Genomic DNA, 23,320 nt, shown 5'->3' with positions numbered 1-23,320 from the left:
TTCTCCCTCACACCCAGCCACCAAGATGGGAGCAGAAAACACTGTTGAGAAGAACGGCTGGCAGTCACCAGACAACGACAAGAAGGCTTGACATTGCAGGGCTGTGACAGAGACCTTACGACAGATCACTGTGTGATCAGTTCACTCAGCACTGCAATGTCATGAGGAAAATATTACCACAAAGGACCAGGACATTCCTCCAGAGTCACTCTGGGGTTCTCTTCACTACTCCAGTCACCAGCAACCCGGCTCTGCAAGCAGAAATTCACTAGGAGAGACTGAAGCCGGATGAGTCGGCACCTGCTGTGAGCAAAGTCAGTCGGAGTTTTGCTCAGCCCATCTCAGCACCATGCCCAAAGTTACCTTCTAAAATCATTCACAAAACAAGATACACATCGTTATATCACTTCACTCGGACCCAGAGCACTACCCCACCGCATGGAACACAGAACAGAGACCGAGTACTCAGGACACGAGGGGGGAAAGATTTTAAATGCAAATATATTTTGTAAACATACTGTGGATAAAGGGCCACTGTCAGGTGAAACATCATTCTGTACATTCTTTACAAGAATGCCCTTATTACAAACACTTTGGATGGTTAAAAAAGGTGTTTTTGGTATCTTGCTCACTTGTCACTAGTTGTGCTATTCGTTTGCTCCATTTCTGTATTTCAGCTCGACACCAAGACTTTTGTTTACAGACAGTGGCTAGTCTATCCACCTTTCGGGTTCTCACGTGCTAGCACAACGCTGCATTACTAAGATCCCAGACCCCAGGGGGAATATTTTCTAAGAACACAGATTCCACTGGCATTTTTTAAAATTAGAAATTTCATGGACCCACTTCTGCGGGTCAGAGACTTCGGGGAAAAGTTCATTTTCACAAAACAACGTTATCCCTTTAGATCAGTCTTAGAAAGGGATACCTTTACTTCTTTTACTAAATGTCAGCCTGCCACACCCCACCCCTCTTGCCGTTGTTAGATCATTGATTTAATTTTCCTTTTTGCAGCTTCCTAAAATGACAAACGGGATGTACTGATCAGGGGTTCCCAGAACCGGGACATTCGTTTATTCAACAGAAAGAGACAGTCTTTACTTCCAGGGCTTGTTCTGGAGGCTGCTACTGCTGAAGGAGCGGGTGGCGAGGGAGCCAGCTGGGCTGGCGGTGGGGAGGTTCTGGCTGCTCCGTACAGCTGTTGCCTTGGACTCTCGGCCTGAGGAAGCACGGCTAAGACGGCCTGGGGAAGAAGAACAGAAACCCATGTGATTTTGTGCTGAACAGACAATCAGACAGAAAGGTTTTGTTTTCCTTTGCCGATAGCCGGGTCAGGGCTGATGTGAGAGACTGGGGTACAGATACAACCTGCCCTGTCATTTTTAACTGTGTCCAGACAGGCAGAGATACAGCCCAGGTACCAAACACACCTTTCACGCTTCCTCAATGCAGACAAAGCCTAGGAGACACTTGCCAAAGCCAAGCCAAATTGATGGCAGTCTCTGGCTAAGAGAGGCCCAAGACTGGAATAGCCATGGCTTTGTTGGCCAGGTCTGGAACACACAGGCAGAGCAGTGTACTTCGCTCTAGATCCAGTGACTTGCCACAGAGGGAACGTCTACACTGCAATTAAACGCCAGCTGACTTGGGCTCGCGGGGCTGTTTAACTGCAGTGGAGATGTTCAGGCTCAGCTACAGCCCGGACTCTAGGACCCTGAGAAGTGGGAGGGAGAGCTCCTAGCCCAAACCTCTACACTGCAGTTAAGCAGCCCTGCGAGCCAGAGCCCGAGTCAGCTGGCACAGGACAGCTGCGGGTTTTTAATTGCCGTGTAGACATACCCTGAGAGGCAGGCTGTGTGGAATATGCAGGCCCAGCACTGAGAGAGCTGGACCTATCACACCACATTACAGCCCCAAGACTGCCCAATGCCAGCATTAAGGCGAGGCAGCCTGCCTGTGTAACCCACACACCTTCTGGGTGTGGTGTTCTGTCCCATCTAGTGGCACAGAGACCACTTAGAGAGAGATTAATGAGTCTGCTCTACAGCATTAGCTAACAGCCAGTTCACTTTTAGCTCGTGGTAGAGGCTCATGCACTAGGCTCCAGAGGTCCAAGGTTCAATCCCGCCTACCACCGACTGGAGTCTGTCAATGTTACACCTGCACTTGGGAGGGGGAAGGGATGAAAACAGTTCTGCACAGAGGGTCTGAGGTGGACCTGGCGGATGGTGGGGCATGACTGCCATGGCTATGCTTGTTACCACCCACACAGTCTGTTCCCGGCTCATCACCTTTCCCCAGAAAACCCTCCCACATCATTCTGGGGCCCCTAAAACCTGCACGGTGTCCCCTCATCACTGCTCTCAGTCTGCCGTTCGGAAGGTTTAATCCTCTCTGACACTCCGGAGCAGGCTGGGGATGCTCCTTGCAGAGCACAGACAGCAATCTGAAAGATATACACCCTGCTGATCCGCTGCCCCCAGCATCCCTGTGACGGACCTACACCCACACAGACCTTTCACTAGTGCAGCAACCAGCTGGAGGAGTGATACAGCACTGTTTTAGTGAAAGGCTGGATGAACTGGGAAAACCAGGAAATTGTCATAAGGGCTCACAGGTACTATGCGGTGTGGCATGTGCTGGCCAATCCCCTGGCCCCTGGATTATTTTTAATAGTCTATGGGACAAATCCTGAAGTCCTTACTCAGGCAAAGCTTCCATTGTCTTCAGTGGGTGTTTTAGTGCTCTATAAATACACACAAGAAAAGCCCCTGTCCACAATGGGATCAGCATGGCACAAGTTCCAACCTACAATCCGTGGTCAGTATGAAAAAGCACTTCCTTTCCCCAGAGAGCTGGTATAAAATGGTGCTGTAGCCAGCTCAGGGGAAGTCTATGGGAGTTTTGCAGGCATAAGGACTTCAGGGCAGTCCCACTGTTTGTCAAGGAGTCTTACTGGCAGTATCTGAGGGGATCTGCTCCTCTTCCAGGTAGTATTCTATCTTTTGTAGATCTTCTGCGGCAAATCTCCATTTATTCTCAGCACGTGCGGGTGTCCCCCTTGGGGTGGCCCTTTTCCGGGCAGATCCAGTGTAGGTTGCCAACTGGCAAGATGTTGGGAATGAGCCAGTGACTAGTCCTTCAGGGACCTTCTGTGCAAGGACCTTCAGGCCTGGAGACAATACAGATCATATGGTTAGTGATGGCCAGTTATTTGCCGTGATGGGTCAGACTCAACTTAACTTTCATCTCCGGATCAGAAGTGGCAGGAGGAGAGCTACTGATAGCACTAATCTGGAACTATGAGGTGAGGCTCAGGAGACACCTATATCGAGGTCACTCTTCTCAACTGCTGGAGCATTTCGAGTCATATTCCAAGAGGTACTGAGCTCCCTCGACTGCCACAGGTTTCAGTGGAAGTTGGAGGTTCAGCACATTCCAGGATTAGCTCCTAGAGTTTGCTCTTGGGAGCAGCAAGTCTCATGAAGCAGCTACAAGATGCAGGTTTTCAAAAGGGCTTTGGAGACTGCAGCATATTTAGGGAATAAATATGTATGATGCAAAGCATGAAAAGGAAATAAAAGTCTAAGTGCCCCCACCCCCCCGCATCTTATCATACACGCTCTTCAGGAGGGTACTGATATAAGGGATGTTAATGAAGCTAGGAGAGCCAACCTCTGCCAGGATTCCTAGGTCCTGAAGTGATGGGCTTTTTCAATTTGCTTAGAACACACAGAGGCTAGCTGTCTCAGGCTGTTCTTGGTAAAAGCTATTTTCATGGTGCTGACACTATAAATCGTGGAATCAAAGTGGGCCCTCAGCGGTGGGATGGATTTGACACCAGCCTTTCACCACTGGTGACTTGGGTTAAAGAATGACCTATTTTAGGGCAAGTGAAAACAAGTTGCATGACTATATATTATCCCCCCCAACCCTTGTTTACGCCCAGGATATCAGAGATTATTCCCACTGTTACTTTAGCACAAGTGCCTCTCCAGTGGTGCTAGCAATGGCAGGAGCAGCAGTATGTGCAGGGCATTCTTCCACCAGCCCTAGAAAAGCATTTGGTATAGACCAGATATCAGCTTTTAAAAAAAAAAAAAAAAAAAAAAAGAAAGAAAAGTTCCCACATCCTCTTGACCTGGTCTGAGCAGGGTTGGATGTCACAGGGGTACGAACATGGCAGTCTAGAACTCCCAGCGGGTGAAAGAATTCCTTAAAATCCTCAATGCAGACAAAGCCTAGGAGACACTTGCCAAAGCCAAGCCAAACTGATGGCAGTCTCTGGCTAAGAGAGGCCCAAGACTGGAACAGCCATGGCTTTGTTGGCCAGGACTGGAACACACAGGCAGAGCCGTGTACTTCGCTCTAGCCACATATCTCATCATTTAATTCGGGCAAGCCTCGCCCCCAGCTCTCAATTTTAAGCCAAGTCCCCACATTTCTGATGCAAAAGGAAATCCCCCTCACCTCCAGATAACATGAATACGTTCTCAAAGCCTCTCTCACACATGGTAGTGGCAGCCTGGCTGGCGAGTCTCTCATCATCATCATACAGGATGATAATCTTCCCATGTGCATTTTTCTGATAGGCAGAGATGTTAAAGATCCTGTATATTTTTTATTAAACTTAACATGAATTGGATGTCTGATGTCATCTTCTTGATGCTACATAAGTGGCGGAGACAAATTGACATGATTAGCCTGGGGATTACAGTGGACGAGAGGCTGGATATGAGTCAGCAGTGTGCCCTTGTTGCCAAGAAGGCTAATGGCATATTGGGCTGCATTAGTAGGAGCGTTGCCAGCAGATCGAGGGAAGTGATTATTCCCCTCTATTCGGCACTGGTGAGTCACATCTGGAGTATTGCGTCCAGTTTGGGGCCCCCACTACAGAAAGGATGTGGACAAATTGGAGAGAGTCAATGGAGGGCAACAAAAATTATTAGGGGGCTGGGGCACATGACTTACAAGGAGAGGCTGAGGGAACTAGGCTTATTTAGTCTGCAGAAGAGAAGAATGAGGGGGGTTTTGATAGCAGCCTTCAACTACCTGAAGGGGGGGTGGGCGGGTTCCAAAAAGGGCGGAGCTCGGCTGTTCTTAGTGGTAGCAGATGACAGAACAAGGAGTAATGGTCTCAGGTTGTAGTGGGAGAGGTCCAGGCTGGATCTTAGGAAACACTATTTCATTAGGAGGGTGGTGAAGCACTGGAATGGGTTACCTAGGGAGGTGGTGGAATCTCCATCCTTAGAGGTTTTTAAGGCCCGGCCTGACAAAGCCCTGGGTGGGATGATTTGTTGGGGTTGGTCCTGCTTTGAGCAGGGGATTGGGACTAGATGACCTATTGAGGTCTCTTCCAACCCTAATCTTCTATGATTTGAAAGCAGCCAAAAGGTTTGGGCTTGAACTCCCAACCTCCTGTCTATTACCAAGCTCAAAAGCTTCCCCCACCCCTACTGATTCTAGTTTTGCAAGTGGATGGGACTCTTAGTCAAGGAAAGGCAAAAATCGCTTTCTCATGCTGGGACTCAAGCCCTGAGAGTAATCCTAGAGCCATAGGCCTGGTCTACACTAAAAAGTTATGCCACTCAGGGGGTATGAAAAATCCACACCCCTGGACAACGTAGTTAAGCCAACCTAACCCCTGGTGTAAACAGTGCTAGGTTGTCAGAAGCCCAGATCCAGCTCCCCAAGAGGCGGTATTACCTGTGCCAATGGGAGAACCCCTCCTGTTGGCATAGGTAGTGTCTACACTGTAGCATTTCAAGTGTAAACAAGCCCATAGAATTTAAGGCCAGAAGGGACCACCAGATCACCCAGTCTGACCTCCTGTATATCACAGCCATTGACGCCATCCAGCCTCGGCCACACTCAGACCAACCACCAGAGTTAGACCAAAGTATAACACCCTTCAGGAGACTAACCCATTGTGTGCCACAGGCAGCAAACAGGAGGGACAGAGGTGCACCAGTGCCCAAGGCCCCTGCAATGGCAGGGAACTGATTTAGTGAGAGATACCCAGATGATCCTAGCAACTGACCCGTACCCCATCCTGCAGAGGAAAGGGAAAATTCTCTGCCCGTCTGACCTGTGCCACCACCCTTCTGCTGGTTAATGTAGAAACACAGAAGTTGGCAGTAAGAAGTGAGGTCTACACACAGCCATCCCTTCCCCCTGTGGGCATGGAAGTCAATAGTTTGAGATATTGCCCACTTAATCCTAAACTCTCCAGAGAAAGGCTAACCCCTGCTGTGGGGAAGCAAATGGAGCACCGTTTAATGCCTCAGCCAAAGAGTGTGGCACCTCAGCATCAGCAGCGGGTAGCCATCCAAGCTGTTCACGTCTTGGCCCACACATCAGCACAAAATGGTCTAATCCTGAGAGCTGCAGCATGCACACAGCTCCCACTGTAGTCCATGGGCTTTGCAAACGACAGGTGCTTAGTACCTGCATTTTACACCTGTAACACAGAATCCTAACATCAGGTAAATCACCGTCAGCATGGGATGACCCTGTCATGCCCCCTCTTGAAGTCCCAGATAAACTCCCATTGAACGTAATGGGAGCAGGAGTTGGCTCTGTGTTCAGTCAATGCAGAAGTCATGGAGTTTCTTTGCCAAAACATTGACTCTCTAGCGCACCCGCGCTTTAAAAAGGATACGTATTCCAGAATGCTATTCGTATAAGGATTCATGGTTCTAGACAGCGTTGCGATAGGGTAGGAATAAGCTGCAGATACAGGAGAAAAAGGGGTTAGGGAATGAACACCTACCAAACAGCCTAGAGTGACCTGATTAGGACCTGTCAGAGTACAGAGGCCTGGTTTGCAGCGAAGATAGGGTTAATTTCAACTCAGCTACTCCCTTCTCCTGCCCAGGTGCTTTGGGAAGGGAGGAGGAGAGGCTATAAGAGTGGCTGCTTGGGAGAAATAGTGGAGACAATGTCTTTGGGATCTCTCAAACTAAGGAGTCCATCCCTCATCCCGCCTCACACCCCACCCCGCCAGTTTACTTTTCTGCTTATGTTGGTTTATTTTGCTTTCTAATCACAGACATTGAGGCTGTCTCGATTTTCATTTTGCAGGGTCATCCTGCTGCATTCATTGAGGCCCATCTTTGGGGCAAGAAGTGTTGAACGTATTATGCAAGCAGCTGACACTGATCAAGGTTCAGAGAATCCTGCAGTGATTCCCTCTCTTACCTCCAACAATATGACATTGGTCATACGCATCTCGATCCCGTACGTCAAGCAGCAGGAACGGGCAGTCAGGGTAAGGCTGATCTTTAGCGTTAGTGTCTTTAGCATTAGCATCAGGTTTCTTCTGCAGGTTTTTGCCTATGTCTAGTTCACCTACACCACTGATCACACTACAAAAGGAAAGAGCAGATTTTGATGCAAGTTCTCCTTCTGTAAGCACTTCTGTTCCTCTGTATTAAGATCAGGATACTTTTCAGTTTCTTTCTGATCCATTCACAACCTAACACAACAAGTTATCACACAAGACTATTGAAAAGGCTATTGCCACCTTTCTTCAAAATTCATTAATAAACTTAAGGAGTCAAGTGAACAGCTAGAGATCAGATTTTAAGATTTTTCCTTACGATTACTTCTTAAAAATCTAGGATATTTATTTTCAGCGGTTCTGCACTCCCACAGTCTCAGCGGCTGGTCTGGGAGTACTCAGTACCTCTGAAACACAGCAAGGCCCCTTTCAGAGAAGGTTTTCTGAAAGAGTGTGCTGCATCATTTGCTAAGGGGAGAGTGGTTAAAAGTTCTAGTACTTCAGTAGGTTACCAAAATGGAGATTTTGGTAGTTCATTCACAGTAAATTATTTGCCTATTCTCTGCAAGCAGCATGCTGCACAGATTGTACATGCCATCACCAAGCTGGAGGCGAGATGCTCAAGAGTGAAGATCTACATGGTGATCATACCACTGGGTCCTATTCAAGATAGGCTGATTGATAGCCAAGATACACAAGGTACCAGCCTGACAGCCTTGGAGATCAAATCCTCCATTAACCCAGACAGACTATGGGTAGTGGTGGTACAAGATTCCCCCCTACTTGTTTCTAATATGCCTCAGACCTGGAAGGGACCACATCTAGAAAAGACGAGAGCTCAATTTCCATGATCCAATCACTAGCACTTCCATTAAGACCATCAACAAGGACACATTAGTTTTAGTTTGGTGGTGGCAGTTCGTAATGCAGATTCTTGAACAGCAGGATTTGGACTGAGTCACACAATCTCATTTCAGGTCGGTCACTTGACAGCTGCCAGATGGTAACAGCTTCCAGTCCCTACCATCCAGGCTAGGATTCAAACCTGAAAAGCTCTGCCTCCCACTGCAACCCCAAGTCTGTGGCGTTAGGATTTCTAACTCCAAACCTAACATGCTACTGGGGATGTTTTGCAATGACTAGAAGTGCAACAATGAATTATTTGCAAACAAATGATTCTGACAAAAGATGGTGTCTGAGCCACTTGAGATCTCACTGGGATTAGCTGTTAATTGATGACAAGTCCATGAAAGCAGCCATCTACAGTACCAGAAAAACTGAGACTTCTTATACGAGACATTTGGAAGGGACAGGTGGAGTGTACCACAGCTGGTGGAGAAATAGGAGGAATATAGTAGGTGGGAGACGAAAGCCGTTCTTTGTGCATTGTATCAGGTACCTTTGCAGAGTAGACCGATATGATTCCCCTGCTCCCGTGTTGTTTATGAACAGGACTGGACTGGCTGGCTTCTCGGTAGGGCTTCCTTTCCCGTTAGTCCCAGCTGTGAGCTCAGCATCAGTCTCTGAAATAACAGTATCACCATCTAAAAGGGCAAAAAGGTAATGGAAAAGTAAGTTGCTTGTGCATGAATGACTCACATATTTGTAAACTCAAAGACCAAATTCCATTCTTGGAAGCATGTGTGTAGCAGGATTTGGTGTTTGTTATTAATCTCTTACATTTAAGACACCATGCTCTCTCAAAGGATCCCAAAGAGTCATTAAAAAAAAAAAAGTCTAAGCACTGGTCCTGAACCAAACCCCAGATCTCATCATGGCTTAACTTGGGGGAAGATTGGACATGTACCTAAATTTCACCATTAGTACTTCATCTCTGTAATGGGCCAAAACAAAACCAGGAGCCAGACATCTCAGAACACTGGGAGAATTTTGCATCTAGACCTTGATTTTGTAAGTCAGGCCCATTCCTACTAGATATAAGGATCCTTCTCCCACTACTGAAATGCTGCCCCCTATGGCAACCTGCAACACTAGACAGGAGAACAGGGGGTTAGGGGGATGCTCTGGGGTTTTCTTTGTTTTTTGTTTTAAAAAGAAGCTTGAAAGGAAGTGTGTAAAGAAGCACATATCCAATAGAAACTAGCAGGAAAATCAGGCAAACACATTCTGTACCAGAGAATTATGATCACAATAGTAGGGCCAGCACCCCAATCTTTCTAAAAGTGGCCATGTGATCATTAATGGCTCAGGACCTCAGTTCTAATTAGTATCCAAAAAGCAATACCTGCTTCAGTAATAAAAGGGCCATGTACTGGGCCAGCAACACAACTCCCAAGAGTGCCATAGTGGGAAGTTTCCTATACAAGAACTGACCAGATCCAAACCTGCTTAGCTTAATTAGCTCATAGCACACAGCAAAACAGCTGCAGACTAAAACTGTTTTTCTCTCCAATTAGACAAAATTCAGCAAGTTGTCAAGTGAGTTTGCAAGCATGATGTTTTCTAAGACACTGAACTCCAGAATCAGAGGACACAGCTCAAGTTCAAATACTGCAATTCAGCGCGTCTCCTCATTCCTACAATAAATATCATTACCTTCCAGCTTTTGGATCTCCTCAGCTGGCACTTCTAATGTTTCATCAGATAGAGAAGCAACTTGGATGACCTGTAGGAAACAATAATAAACCTGGTACAAGTGTCTTGTTGGAGCAGGGGCAGCAGCACTGGCTTTTCAAATAATCAGAGCATTCTGCGCATCAGAACACAGGGAGTGAGGACATCCTCTCTGTTGGGCCAAGGTTGCGAATGTGATTCCATGCCCCCACGTCACACAGAGGTCTCACATCTTAATTAAAACAAAAAGCCACTCAGCTTCAGAATGAAGAGACCCCAGATAGTCCATTGATGTATCCCTTGAAAATCATAGCGGGTTCTGACATTTATAGAACGTTACCTCTAAGTTGTGATCTACACATTGCAGAGCCTTCACTAACTCAGCGAAAAAGACTTGTAGCATTAATCTGCAATCGTGCAAGAAGCCTTATTTAATATAATATAATGCATTCATAAATTAGGGGCCAACCCTACACGCCTCACTCATACATGTAATCCTATTGAAGGTAGTGGAACTAATCCTATATAAGGATTGAAGGAGGGGGCCTCTACCAAAGCAAATTTATGTTCTACTTTAGGAAGGGGAGGGGAAGGAGTCTTCCCTTTCAGGTTTTTACTAGTTACCTTGGCCCATGTTCTCTGGCTTCTGTACTTTCTGATCATGCTTTGTTTCATTCTTTAATATTTTACTTCATTGGTATGTTGCATTTTTCCACAAAGAAACACACAAAAACCTCTAAACATAACAACCCTCCAGTCTTTTAGAGTTATGATTTCAACTGGGCACTACATTTACTTTGTTTAAACCACTTACAGCCCCATTCATTAGGCAATCTCTAAGCACCTTACAAAGGGTGCATTATTATTACAAACTCATTTTACAGATGGACAGAACTGAGTGTTCTAAAGCATTCACTAATTCGGAAGCTCCATATAAGTGCTGACAGCTCAGAGTTTCCATTGACTTCAGTTGCAGCGAAGGGTGCTCAGCACCTCTAAAAGTTATGGCCTAAGTGATTTACTTGATATAAAAAACAAGTGTGTACAGGGGAACAATGGCAACAGCCTGTCCTCCAGAAAAAGCTTCAAGTGCAACAAAAATAACATTAGTCACAATATAAGAGTGGGGCTAACAAGAACCTCATCACAAGCAGGCAATGTTCAGAAGCCAGCTGGAAAATAGCCATACGTACCAGTTGGGCAAAAGTAGTCACTTTCAGCCTCTTGAATAGCTCATCTTTTTTGTATCTGTAATCTTTAACAGAAAGAAAGAGTATGTATTTTCCCACATCCATTCACAGCATCAAAATGATGAGAATGAGCGAGAGCCATTAGCACACAACCGAACCTATAAAGAGGCCAGAATTTCTGGGTGATACAGGCTGCTGTAACTGATGGGAAGGTCAGAACAAACCTGAAGGTCCAAAAGAATTTACACCTCGGACAGATCCTGTCCTACTTACTCTAAATACACATTTATTGAGGGACGTTTGGTTGAGCTATTTCCACTACTCCAGCGCAGGAGGAGTTCACAAATTCAGCATTCTTATGGGAGGTCTGAGAAGAAAGGACACTGCACCAGTCAGACTCCTTCCCCACAAGCCCCCCTTACCTTCGGTGAGCTAATCTCCCCTGCTGTTCGGTTCAAACTCATTGCTGCTGCAAAGCCTCTTGAGCCACAGACAATGTCCCTACGACCTAAATTTTTATCCCATGCGTTGTTTATAGCAGAGTTAGATGACAAGTATTCTGAGGTAGGGGATGGGTCTAAGTTTAAGAAATTGCTGTGTACAAGTCATAATTTGCATACTATAATTGATTGGTGAAAATCCTTCAAGTTTTCCTACTTTATTTTCAATAAAAGTCAAATCTGGGACCCCACTGGTTATGACAGTATGACAATCTACAGAAGAGTGCGATTCTCACAAGACACTAGAGTACAGACAAGTGAACATTACACAGTTCTGACGGGGATACCGCATTCAGGGTTGGAACCCTTGTTACCAGAAGGATATCGGACTAATTGTATGTAAGGACCAGGCAAGCTCTCTAATAGCCACAAAAGTGATCAGAAGGATTGACTTATGAAGAAAGATTAACAGAGCTAAATATAGATCATCTGCCTAAGAGATGACTAAGAGGGGCAATATAACAGTGAACAGAGAAGCCTCCATAGAAAGGAGGAGAGAAATTCTTTAGTGTGATACAAGAGGAGTAATGGGGTAAAAGGTAAGAAAGGAAAATGTAAGATGAATATCAGGAAGAACTTCTTGATGTGAATCTGTTAGGATGTGAAAGTCTCCCAAGCGAAGCTGTAGAAACCTCCTTCCTTGGGGCATTTAAAACTAGATAGGACAGAACACTGGAGACTGTCCAGTAAGGAACAACCGTGCACTGGCAGGGGGGATGCACCAGATGTCCTAATAAGGCTTTACCGTCTCTAGGGTCTGCAACTGTTACAAAAGATTATTATGCACACAACTTTTTAAACACTCAAAACCCATGTTTCTTTCCCTCATCCACACTCTATGGGCTGTAGCCCTTTAAGAAAACCAAAATAGGGCCAATCATTCCTCCATTCCTTTACTTCTTCCCCACTGAAGTCACAGGTCAGGGAATCACCGTCAGAAGGAAGTTAATAATTTTAAGAACATGTCCCAGAAATCTCACTCCAGCGGGGGACTGATAATGGAATGCAGACCCTTTATCAAATCCAGGCTGCTAGGGACTTGAAATTGCTACCATCTGTTGCCTATTCCATGGTTTATGTAAAGGAATTTGCTGAGTCTCAATCCAGATCCCAGCAGACACCACAAGATCACCAACAGAATTAGTACTAGTCAGCTCTCTTGCTGACATCCTCTCGGTTGAGAAGACTATGGAGACTGTGGGCCAGGGAGACTGAACTCCCCTCACAATCCATAGGTCCTGGCTACATATGGAGTGGGAGTGGGGAGAAGTCTTGCATTGCCAGTGCCTACAATTGCCCTTCAATCTCCAGGGCACCTTTCAGCCTGACAGTCACATAAAACAGACCCCAAGAGCATCCCCACCAGCTTTTGCATACACAATTTGAAACATTCTCTATCCTCGCTATTTGCTTACTCTCAAACACACACTTCCTGGGGGAGATTTGGCAGAGCCATTTCCACTACCCTAGAGCAGGAAGAGTCCACAAATTCAGCATCCTGCCCTACACGAGATCTGTTGAAACATGGAGAGTAATTACTAGGTCCTAAGTGCCCCATACTGGTCTGTGCCAAAGTAGAGCAGAAAAAAAAAAATACAGGTGTAAAACCTTGAAACCCTCTTACAAAGGTGACCATGGGATCCATTAACATGCCTTCAAAACCTTGGTTATAAAGTTTCATATGAAAAATCTTCACATAAGATAAATCCTGTGAAATGAGCTACCTTGGACATATGAAAGACTGGGGTGACCCTTGTGGTTCCAGCAAGACTAGATGTTTCAAGCCTTATGCTTAGACCATTAAGCCACCTCCTACACCTCCATTCTTATTAGCCAGTGTCCTGAACACCAACATGACTCATAACTAATGGAAACATCTTTCTTCTGAACAGCTTTTGCTTCTCTTGCCTGATGCAACAAAACTCAAAACCCCTGAAGTCAATGTAATTTGTATCCCAAGGCTGAGATCCCCAGCCATGGCTCAGAGATGATCCCTCCCTCAGTTCAGTTGTCTGGATGAAAGAAGTGAAGATAAAGCCCAATTATAGTTTAAGAAAAAGGTTTTGAAGACTTATGTATAAAAGTCAACGGATCCTTATTTTTTGTATCGTAATGACTAATACAGTAATTACATATTGCAACTACTGGATGGTGTTTAATCTTCTTCAAACCAAGTTTATTTACAAAAAAAGAAGCTGTCACAAATCTTTACGACTTCGTTCTACCACCTAGCAGTTCATATGAGCTCAGAGGACTATCACTTTTACCAAATCTGTATCTGAAATGGAGCAAATCATAACAAATATTTTGTTGGGGACTTGCACTGAACAGCAGAAAGCGCAGGAAAATGCTGCTTCTGATTGCAATATCAACATTACTTACCTGGCTCTGACTCGGAAGATCCATTTCGATTTTCTGACATTATGAATCAAGGATCTGGTATTAAACTGTAACTGTCCTGCTGAATATTTACAAAGCCTTGTTTCCCTGGGCTTCAGCAATGAGCGAAGCAATATATATTTAAGAACGGATCAGATCTTGCAGCAGCTTCTCTCAAGTCTCTGCTTCAAAGGACTAAAATCAGAGTTTCAGCTATCTTATCAGTTTTGATTTTCCAGCAGGTTGACAGTATTGAGTCTGACTCTCTCAAGTTACACAAGAGACAGAGAATTGACTGTTCTAGGCATCTGATGTTGTGTCCAACTGGTGTCATCTATCCATGAGAAATCAAGGGGGAAAAAGTTTCTAAATTTCCCAGGAACACAAGGTGTCCATTCAGCAGAAATGTGATGAGAAAACCTCTACTGTACTCTAGAACTGGGATTTAAACAAGACGCCTTCAGCACAAAAGGAAATTAGATTCACAGCAGAGTTAAAACTGAAGACAGCAACACAACAAGATTTGTGGTACAGATACCATTGGACTGCCACTGCTTTGTACATACTGAAATCTTAGTCAATTGATCAACAAAGGATAGCGTGAAACAAGATAATTTTCCTTTTCGTTTTACCAAGAGACTCACAACTAAAAACAAAGAAGAGGGAGCAAAAAGTGAAAGAACATTTTTTTACCAAATCAGCAACCAACACTTTTGTAATTCAGATATGTGATCTCCCTTGTAATTTGAACTTTATAATGTTAAAGGGACAGCATAAAATAGTTTTAAAAAACCCTGAAAATGGGCATACAAAATCCTAATGACCTTAGTGTTTTGTGACTTTTTTCTTCACCTCTCAATAAAAGCAGGATTATTTGGATTTAAATAATTTTCCTGCCTTCCCATGCATTTATAGCAGTGCTGGAGATTGAGAACAAGAAAGCAAAACTGACTAGAAATAGAAAGTGACAGTGACTAGCCTAGTTTCACTGGCCAAACTAAGTGAAATGCAACAGACAGACACTAAGTGGTGAGGAGTAGTTAGGGTTTCATCAGCTTCAAAATCTACAGAGTTAAGATATGCTGGGGCAAATTCACCTCATAATAACGCCACTGACTTCAGTGGGTTTACACAGGGATGAACACGGCTCATTTACTTTTTAACAAAGTGTCCTGTTAAAAGTCTAACTATATCAGAATCAAGGCCTCAAGTTCAAGCACACAACCAGCTGAAGCAGAAACAAAAGCCATTTAACTCTAAAGAGATTACAGATAGCTCCTGTAGAGGGAGGTATTTTAGTTATGCCATTTACAATCGGCTTAGGTTCACTATGGTTAATACAATTACCTCCTACCACTCCTGTGGAACAGTTTGTCTATCAAACCTAAAATTGCCTTTACTGGATAGAACAGGGGTGGCCAGCCAGAGAAGGAGCCAGAATTTACCAATGTACATTGCCAAAGAGCCACAGTAATACGTCAGCAGCCCCTCATCAGCTCCCCAGCCCCCAGCGCCTCCTGGCTGCCAGCAGCCCCCAACAATCAGCGCCCTCCCCCACCCCCGGCCACTGCAATCAGCTGTTTCACGTGCGCAGGAGGCTATGGGGGGGAGGAGCAAGGGCATGGCAGGCTCAGGGGAAGGGGCAGGGGCCTTGGGGGAAGGGGTGGAGTGGGGGCAGGGCTTGGGGCAGAGCAGGGGGTTGAGCAGTGAGCCCCCAGCACATTGGAAAGTTAACATCTATAGCTCCAGCCCTGGAATCAGTGCCTAGGTAAGGAGCCGCACATTAACCTCTGAAGAGCCGCATGTGGCTCCGGAGCCGCAGGTTGGCAGACCTGTCCAAGTGTGTGTAAGGTCACCTTCTAGTGGCCGTGGTGTACAGATAATCCAGAAGAGCAAGGGCAGGAGAGGAAGAAGAGAGAAGGAATTATTATGGTTTGAGGAAGAAGAAGAAAAGACAATTTCCAAGGTTGTCGCTTTGGGAGAAGCGAGCACAAGCCAACATACAACCTAAAAACAGGAGTTTGGGCATAAATAACACATGTCCTTCTAAGCCTGGCCAGGGTGGCTTTAGGAATAAACGTAGATCGTTGTCTACAGCACCACAGGAACAGTACTAGACTACTAAGGTCCCTCATCACCAAGCCAATCCTGAACTTGTCTTTTCCATCTGCAGAATTCTTTGTACTTGGTCCCTCCCTCCCACAATCTATCCGCATTTGTCCTCCGTAATGCAATGTGCACCAGGCATCTGACTGTTTCTGGATTAGCTCCCAGAACTCTCTGCTCTGGTGCTTTATTTAAAAGCCTAACTGTAAAGGCTTTTGGTAATCACATTGGGAAATTAAAGGTGCTAGATGCAGAAACAGGGTAGATATCCAAAAGAGATTTTGGTACACTATCTCTGCACCACACCCTCTGAATGCTTACAGCACCTATTTGTAGTTAATGGGATTTGGGCACAGGTCCCAAGAGCAGATTACACCACTCACAATGAAGGGGTCAGGATTCACTGTGCACCTTTCAACAAATCCCTTGAGTTAACCTCCACTCCGCATACGTTACTCACTTCTCTTGATCTCTTCCAATTTCTCAATGTATTTGGTCAGGCTGTTTCCTACAACAGAAAACAAGCACTTTGTAACAGATTGTTTTTATAATAAGAGTTTTCATAACATGAATGCTTAAACGCTTATAAAGGGAGAAGACTGGATTCTAGCAGCCTAGCAACTCTGGGAGAAGCAATGCTTGCACCAGCTCCCCCTTTACCATGATGAGTCCACCCAATACCAAAAAGGAACAGGAAGGAGTTTCTCCTCTTAATAAAGATCTCTCATGGTGAGGGGTCTAGCTGAACAGCCAGGTCAGACAGAAAACAGGCTGAACTGACGCAGGCAAGCATCCACGGAATGGGCAGTGCTCAGTAGGTCCAAGCCTGTAAATACTTGGGAGGAGGTGGTCTTTGGGAGGCTCAGTGGCTCACAGGAACTCAAATTGTTTCGCACAACCTTATTTTTAAAGGATGTGTTTAATTGCTATGCAGTAAGCCAGCGAGCATTCCACTTAATTTATTAGAAGAATTTGCAGTAAAGTGATACAAAGGCATCCACAGTCTGCCAACCAAAACAGCAGCACGCTTATAAGTGCCGAGAGGGCTTGTGTGCAGACTACTGGTTCCACCCAGAATTCCCCAGCCAATTAAAAGCACACGTGGTTTTGGCAATGCTTTGCAGAATGGAGATGTGATCGTTACAAAGGATGTTATCTGGGACATCTACAATGTGATTCGAGGAGGGGACTGGGAGTCACAACTTTGGGGTTCTACTCCTGGCTCTGACCACTACTTCTAAGTCGTTTTCTTTCTCATTACTCTGTGACATAGGGGTAAGTATTACTGTGAAAGATTCTGCTCCGTTACCCCAGTGTAAATGCAAAGTAACTTCCTTGACTTCCAGAGTTACTCTTCATTTACACCAATTAATGAATCAGAATTTTCCCCAGCGCTACTTACCCCTACCTCACAGAGGGACTGAAGTTTAGATGTTTCATGTCTCAATTTAGATTCTATGGTTTCTTGGGCAAGAACCATAGGCGCTGACACCATGGGTGTTCTGGGTCTGGAGCACCCACAGAGAAAAATTAGTGGGTGCTCTACACCCACCGGCAGCCAAGCTCCCCTCCCTTCCCACCCCACCTCCTCCCCCGCCTCCATTTGGCCGCTGTTTGGCCTCTCTGGTGGGGGGGAAGGAGCGGGAACGTGGCGCATTCAGGGAGGAGGCGGGGCCGGGATTTGGGGAAGGAGTTGGAATGGGGCAAGGAGGGGGTGGAGCTGGGGCGGGGACTTTGGGGAAGGGGTTAGAATGGGAGTGGGGCAGGGCCTCATGGAAGGGGTGGGGTCGGTGCAGGGCCGGGGGCAGAAGAGGGTCGAGCACCCACCGGCAGGAGCTGAAGTCAGCGCCTATGGCAGGAACTCTGTCTTTCTATGTGTTTGTTCAGTATTCAAGGTGTGTTAAGCACTACCATAACCTACATAGTTTATAATAAATATCTTAAGTGTCTGGAGCCCCTCGGATACAGTCACAGTTTATACTATGTCAGATGGAGCAAGTCTGATCTCTACCAGGAGAATATTTTTTAATTTCATTCAAAGGTCTGGTCTCCACCTGAAAAGTAGGTCGAACCATGTACATTGCTTGGGGTGTGAAAAATTCACACACCACACCCCCCCAAGAGACATAGTTAAGCCTGAGCGTAGACACCACTTGGTCAATGGAAGACAGCAACTGCCTCTTGCGGGGGTGGATTAACTACAGCAACGGAAAACCATTGCTGTCGCCATAGCAAAAGTGTCTACACTACAGTGCTACAGCAGCACAGCTGCAGTGCCATAGCTGTGCCACGGTGGCATCTATAGCTTAGACAGAGCCATAACCTGGGGACTGGTCTACACTACAAAGTTAGGTTGACTTAACTACATTGCTCAGGCCTGTGAAAAATTTCATGCCTTGTGCAATGTAATTAAGCCAACCAAAGCCATGGAGGAGGAATTGCTAGGTCAATGGAAGAATTCTTCCATCAACCTAGCAACTGCCTCTCAGAGAGGTGGGTTTACTACAGTGACAGAAGAACTCCTTCCTTTGCTGTAGAGAGCATCTATACTACAGTGCTACAGCAGCGCTTAGCATTTCTAGTGTAGACATATCCTGAGATGGACAGGGGGACGCTGAAGGTTAAGCAATATAGTCCTGTTTCCAGTGTTAACTTGGCTTCTGCATTCTAGATCCCTTAGAGGAGTGAAAGGAAGACTATTAACAGAGCATTTGCAACAGTTAAGATAAGAAAACAATTAAGATACAAATAGGGATTTAGGTAAAAACAGGCTCAAGAAGAAAACTAATTCTGGAAGTATCCTGAAAGTTCTGATGTGGGATTTGAGACAATAGAGATGAGGTGGTGGAGGAAAAGAATTGGGAAATGAGGTTAGATTTTTAGATTTGCTCCCAAGACAAGGTCTGAGATGGGCTGAAAAGGTAGATGAAAAGGGCACTCATACAAGTCAAAGAGTTCAGTCTTTGACACATTTGTTAACTGGAAATATTGTGTGGTCAAGAAATGACTGTGTGAAATCTGGGTCCTTTTAACAGAGGAGAATCTGGAGATATTGAAGACCCATCCCCTTAGCCTAGCATTTAGTTAATTCTTTACCTGCCTTTTGTTTTGTTTCTTACATTGTGATGCTTTAATAATTCCTAGCATATTATACTCATTTGAGGGAGATGCATTCGGGAGTATCTGCCCTAGAATCAGCATCCAATGACATTTCATAATGGGAAAAGATAAAAGGACCAAGATTAGATTCTTAAGAATCCAGAGAAGGAGGATAGTTCCATCAATGGCTATTAGCCAAGATGGTCAAGGATGCAACCCCATGTTCTGGGTGTCCCTAGGCCTCTGAATGCCAGTTGCTGGGACTGGATGACAGGGGATGGATCATTTCATGACAGCTAAAGATTATATATGATCATAACTTCTATAGTCAGTCACATGGGAACTCATCCCACCTTCTCCCGCTCCCCCAGTTGTGTATTTACTTTAGAAGGGACGACTGTCATCTAGTCTGACCTGCAACTGCTAACACATGCCATACACAGAACTTCCCCAAAATAAAGCCTGTTTGAACTAGACCACATATGTACACTAGCGTTAAGACTACAACTCAAGAGTTGTAAAGAACCCATCACACAATAGGTAGACCCTGGCTATTAAATGACAGCTAAGATAGTGGAGAGGGTAACATGATATATCTACAAGTATTCAAATCGTGAAAAAACAAGGCAAGAAAATAACTTAGGATGGTCCAACGGGGCATAAATAGCTGCAGTGGAATGAAAATGAAGGAGCAAAAGTTTAGGTTGTATAATCAGGAAAAAAGTTAACAGGCACCTATTAACTGGTGGCATAATTTACAAGGGAAAGTGGTGGAAGCATCATTACTTAAGACATTTAAAAATCATCAGACAAGTCACATGAAATGCACAAAATATAATTCTGTGTTAGCAAGGAAAAGGATGGGGAAATGCAAGGGGGAAATCTAACAGGGGCCATTAAAATACTAGCTGTAATTTCAAATCATGGGTAAAACAATAGCATCTATAAAAAGGATACACTAGAAAAGTCAGGGCCATGAATTTTACCGAGCACTGTTACATCAAGGGTCTGACATCAACAGTCAGTTGAAAGGCTCCAATTATGACCAGAAATTTGAAGTTATTTCAGTGCAAATTTTAAATAGCTGGCTGAACACAGGCAGTTAGAGGTGTAACATAACGTACTTGGGTATAATATGACATCCGATTAGCTGATTCTTACACAAGGTGATATTTTCACTTACCTGTGTCAAGGCGAGATTTTATGTGTTGATATTTAGGATTCTGTGGAATTCTTTTGGTCAAACACTGTTTAGGGGTGGAAAAAAGACAGGCCTTGACTATGTTGCCATGTATTGGCTGCAGGTGCTGCAGCCCTTTAGTGAGACTGCTTCAACCAGTCTCTCTGGAAGGGCCCTAAACAGCTGTAGAAAAAAATGTGTACGGGGGGACACAGAGCTGGGCCACCACATCCCTTACAGATAACTATAGCCAGAGAAAGCCTGAACTCATTTTAAATGGCCTCAGTACCTCAGTCAGCAAGCTTGTTTGATGGTGAAACACCTCAAGGCCCCTTGCTCTGGGGTAAAAGAAGGAAAACCCTTTAAGCTCTCAACTTCCATTTCATGATCCCCCCACAGTATAATTTCTCCCCCTCACCCATACAAAGAGGCCGCAGCACAGGGTCCCCCAGGGGATTCTCCCTCCAACGCTCCCCCCCGCCCCGTCTGCTGGCAATGTTCACCTTCCTCCCCACAGAAACCTCTCCCAGCTCCTCCAGGGACCCGTGGGATTCCTGCCTGAATCTGCTTCCACCTCTAGCCCCTCTCCCGGGATCATCCAGCCTCAGCCCCCTTGCCCTGAGCTCCCCCTCCCAGGGGCTTCATTTCCCACCCCCACCCCCGGATCATCCAGCACCAATCCCAGGACCAGAGCCAAGGTCTCAGGGTTTGTTCCCGGCCTCCCACGAATTTATTTCTCACCCCCCCCGGGATCATCCAGCGCGGCCCCCGCCCCATGGGATTCGTTTCTCACTCCCCTCAGGATCGGGGCCAGACCAGCCCCCTCCCAGGGATGTCCGGTCCGGTCCCAGACGCGGCCCCCGCGCTCCGCTCTCTCACCTCCGGGTCCCCGATGCGCCTCCTTCCCGACATTTTTTCAAACTGGCAGCTGAGCGGTGACACCAGCCCCCCCAGCACCGCCCCCTCCGCCTGGAGCGAGCCCCCCCCAACAACCCGCCCGCCCATTGGCCGGCCGCCGGGCCGCGAACCAATCACGCGTTCCCTTGCTCGCGGAGCGGGAGGTGGGGCCCGGCACGCGCGGACAGCGATCAATGGTAACCTGGCAACGCGGGACGCCGCTGCCGCCGGCCGCATTGTGCGGCGGGGCCGGCGCGCGCCCGGGACTGGCGGCTGTCTCGCGCCGCAGCAGAACCGCCGAGGGCGCCCTGCGCTCTGGGGACCCCGCCCCCTCCACCAGCGGCTCGCGCCCAGCTCGTGTGGCTGGCCCCGGCCCCCGGCTCGTCCTCCCTGCGGCCCCCCCTGCAACCCCTCCCCCAGGGCTGCCCCCTGCCGCTCCCTCCATTGCAACTCCCCCCCCCCAGCCCCTGGGCTGCCCCCTGCCGCTCCCTCCATTGCAACCCCCCCCCAGCCCCGGGGCTGCCCCCTGCCGCTCCCTCCATTGCAACCCCCCCCAGCCCCGGGGCTGCCCCCTGCCGCTCCCTCCATTGCAACCCCCCCCCCAGCCCCGGGGCTGCCCCCTGCCGCTCCCTCCATTGCAACCCCCCCCCCCAGCCCCGGGGCTGCCCCCTGCCGCTCCCTCCATTGCAACCCCCCCCCAGCCCCGGGGCTGCCCCCTGCCGCTCCCTCCATTGCAACCCCCCCCCCGCCCCGGGGCTGCCCCCTGCCGCTCCCTCCATTGCAACCCCCCCCCCCCCAGCCCCGGGGCTGCCCCCTGCCGCTCCCTCCATTGCAACCCCCCCCAGCCCCGGGGCTGCCCCCTGCCGCTCCCTCCATTGCAACTCCCCCCCCAGCCCCGGGGCTGCCCCCTGCCGCTCCCTCCATTGCAACCCCCCCCCCAGCCCCGGGGCTGCCCCCTGCCGCTCCCTCCATTGCAACCCCCCCCCCAGCCCCGGGGCTGCCCCCTGCCGCTCCCTCCATTGCAACCCCCCCCAGCCCTGGAGCTGCCCCCTGCCGCTCCCTCCATTGCAACCCCCCCCTTCCCCGGGCTGCCCCCTTCCGCTCCCTCCATTGCAACCCCCCCCCCCGGGGCTGCCCCCTGCCGCTCCCTCCATTGCAACCCCCCCCCGGGGCTGCCCCCTGCAGCTCCCTCCATTGCAACCACCCCCTTCCCCGGGCTTCCCCCTGCCGCTCCCTCCATTGCAAGCCCCCCCTCTTCCCCGGGGCTGCCCCCTGCCGCTCCCTCCATTGCAACCCCCGCCCCGCCCTGGGGCTGCCCCCTGCCTCTCCCTCCATTGCAACCCCCCTTTCCCGGGACTGTCCTCTCCCTGCTGCTCCCCCTACTGCAACCCTCCCCCCTCGGCACTGGCCCCTGACACTCCCCACACTACAAACCCCCTTCCATGGGACTGCCCCCTCCCTGCCGCTCCCCCCACTGCAGCCCCCCCTCTCGGGAGCTGTCCACTGCCACTCCCCACATGCAAACCCCCTTCCCCGGTGCTGCTGCCCTGATTGCAAACCTGCCTCCCCAGGGCTGCCCCTTGCCGTTCCCCCCACAGTAGACCCCCCCTCTCTGGGGCCGTCCTCTGCTGCGCCCCCCCCCCCCCGCAACCCGCCCTCCCCAGGGCTGCCCCCTCCATTGCAAACCCCCTTCCTCGGGGCTGTCCCCTGCTGCTCCCCCCATTCCAACTCCCCCCACGGCTGCTCCCTGCCGCTCCCCCCACTGCACCCCCCCTCCTTGGCACTGCTCCCTGGCACTGCCCCCTGCCACTCCCCCCCACTGCCAAACCCCCTTCCCAGGGCTGTTCCCTGTCTCTCCCTCCACTGCAACCCTCCCTCCCTGCTGCTCCCCCGATTGCAAACCCGCCTCCCTGGAGCTGCCCCTTGCCACTCCCCCCATAGTAAACCCCCCTTTCCCTGGGGCCGCTCCCCTCATTGCAAACCCCTGTCCCCTGGGCTGCCCTCTGCTGTTCCCCACATGGCAACCCCCTTCCCCGGGGCTGTCCCCTGCCGCTCCCCCCACTGCAAACACCCCTCCTCACTCGGGACCATCCCCTGCCGCTCCGCCCATTGA

General features: G+C 48.2%; 1 protein-coding gene across 1 annotated transcript; it reads right to left on the bottom strand.

Annotated features, from left to right (window-relative positions):
• Positions 1 to 253: 253 nt before the first annotated feature.
• CEP41 (centrosomal protein 41) lies at positions 254 to 21,222 on the bottom strand. Its single transcript, XM_077807918.1, has 11 exons — positions 21,190 to 21,222; positions 20,314 to 20,377; positions 16,492 to 16,539; positions 11,050 to 11,111; positions 9,839 to 9,908; positions 8,682 to 8,826; positions 7,201 to 7,367; positions 6,662 to 6,729; positions 4,471 to 4,585; positions 2,957 to 3,172; positions 254 to 1,243 (listed from the first exon to the last, which is right to left on the bottom strand). The coding sequence occupies exons 1-11, from the start codon at positions 21,220 to 21,222 to the stop codon at positions 1,098 to 1,100; spliced, it is 1,134 nt and encodes a 377-aa protein (XP_077664044.1). The 3' UTR covers positions 254 to 1,097.
• Positions 21,223 to 23,320: the final 2,098 nt, after the last annotated feature.

Source organism: Eretmochelys imbricata, chromosome 1 (genome assembly GCF_965152235.1).
Source record: "Eretmochelys imbricata isolate rEreImb1 chromosome 1, rEreImb1.hap1, whole genome shotgun sequence".
Classification (NCBI taxonomy): Eukaryota; Metazoa; Chordata; order Testudines; family Cheloniidae; genus Eretmochelys; species Eretmochelys imbricata.
The sequence above is the reverse complement of the archived record's forward strand: the minus strand, read 5'-3'. Positions and strand labels throughout refer to the sequence as shown.

Excerpts from the sequence above, each read along its gene's own strand:
- CEP41 (XM_077807918.1), bottom strand. The coding sequence starts at position 21,222 with ATGTCGGGAAGGAGGCGCATCGGGGACCCGGAG. Across the intron at positions 16,540-20,313 it reads AAAATCTCGCCTTGACACAG|GAAACAGCCTGACCAAATAC; the intron begins GTAAGTGAAAAT and ends TTTCTGTTGTAG. Across the intron at positions 7,368-8,681 it reads TATCGGTCTACTCTGCAAAG|TGTGATCAGTGGTGTAGGTG; the intron begins GTACCTGATACA and ends TTCCTTTTGTAG.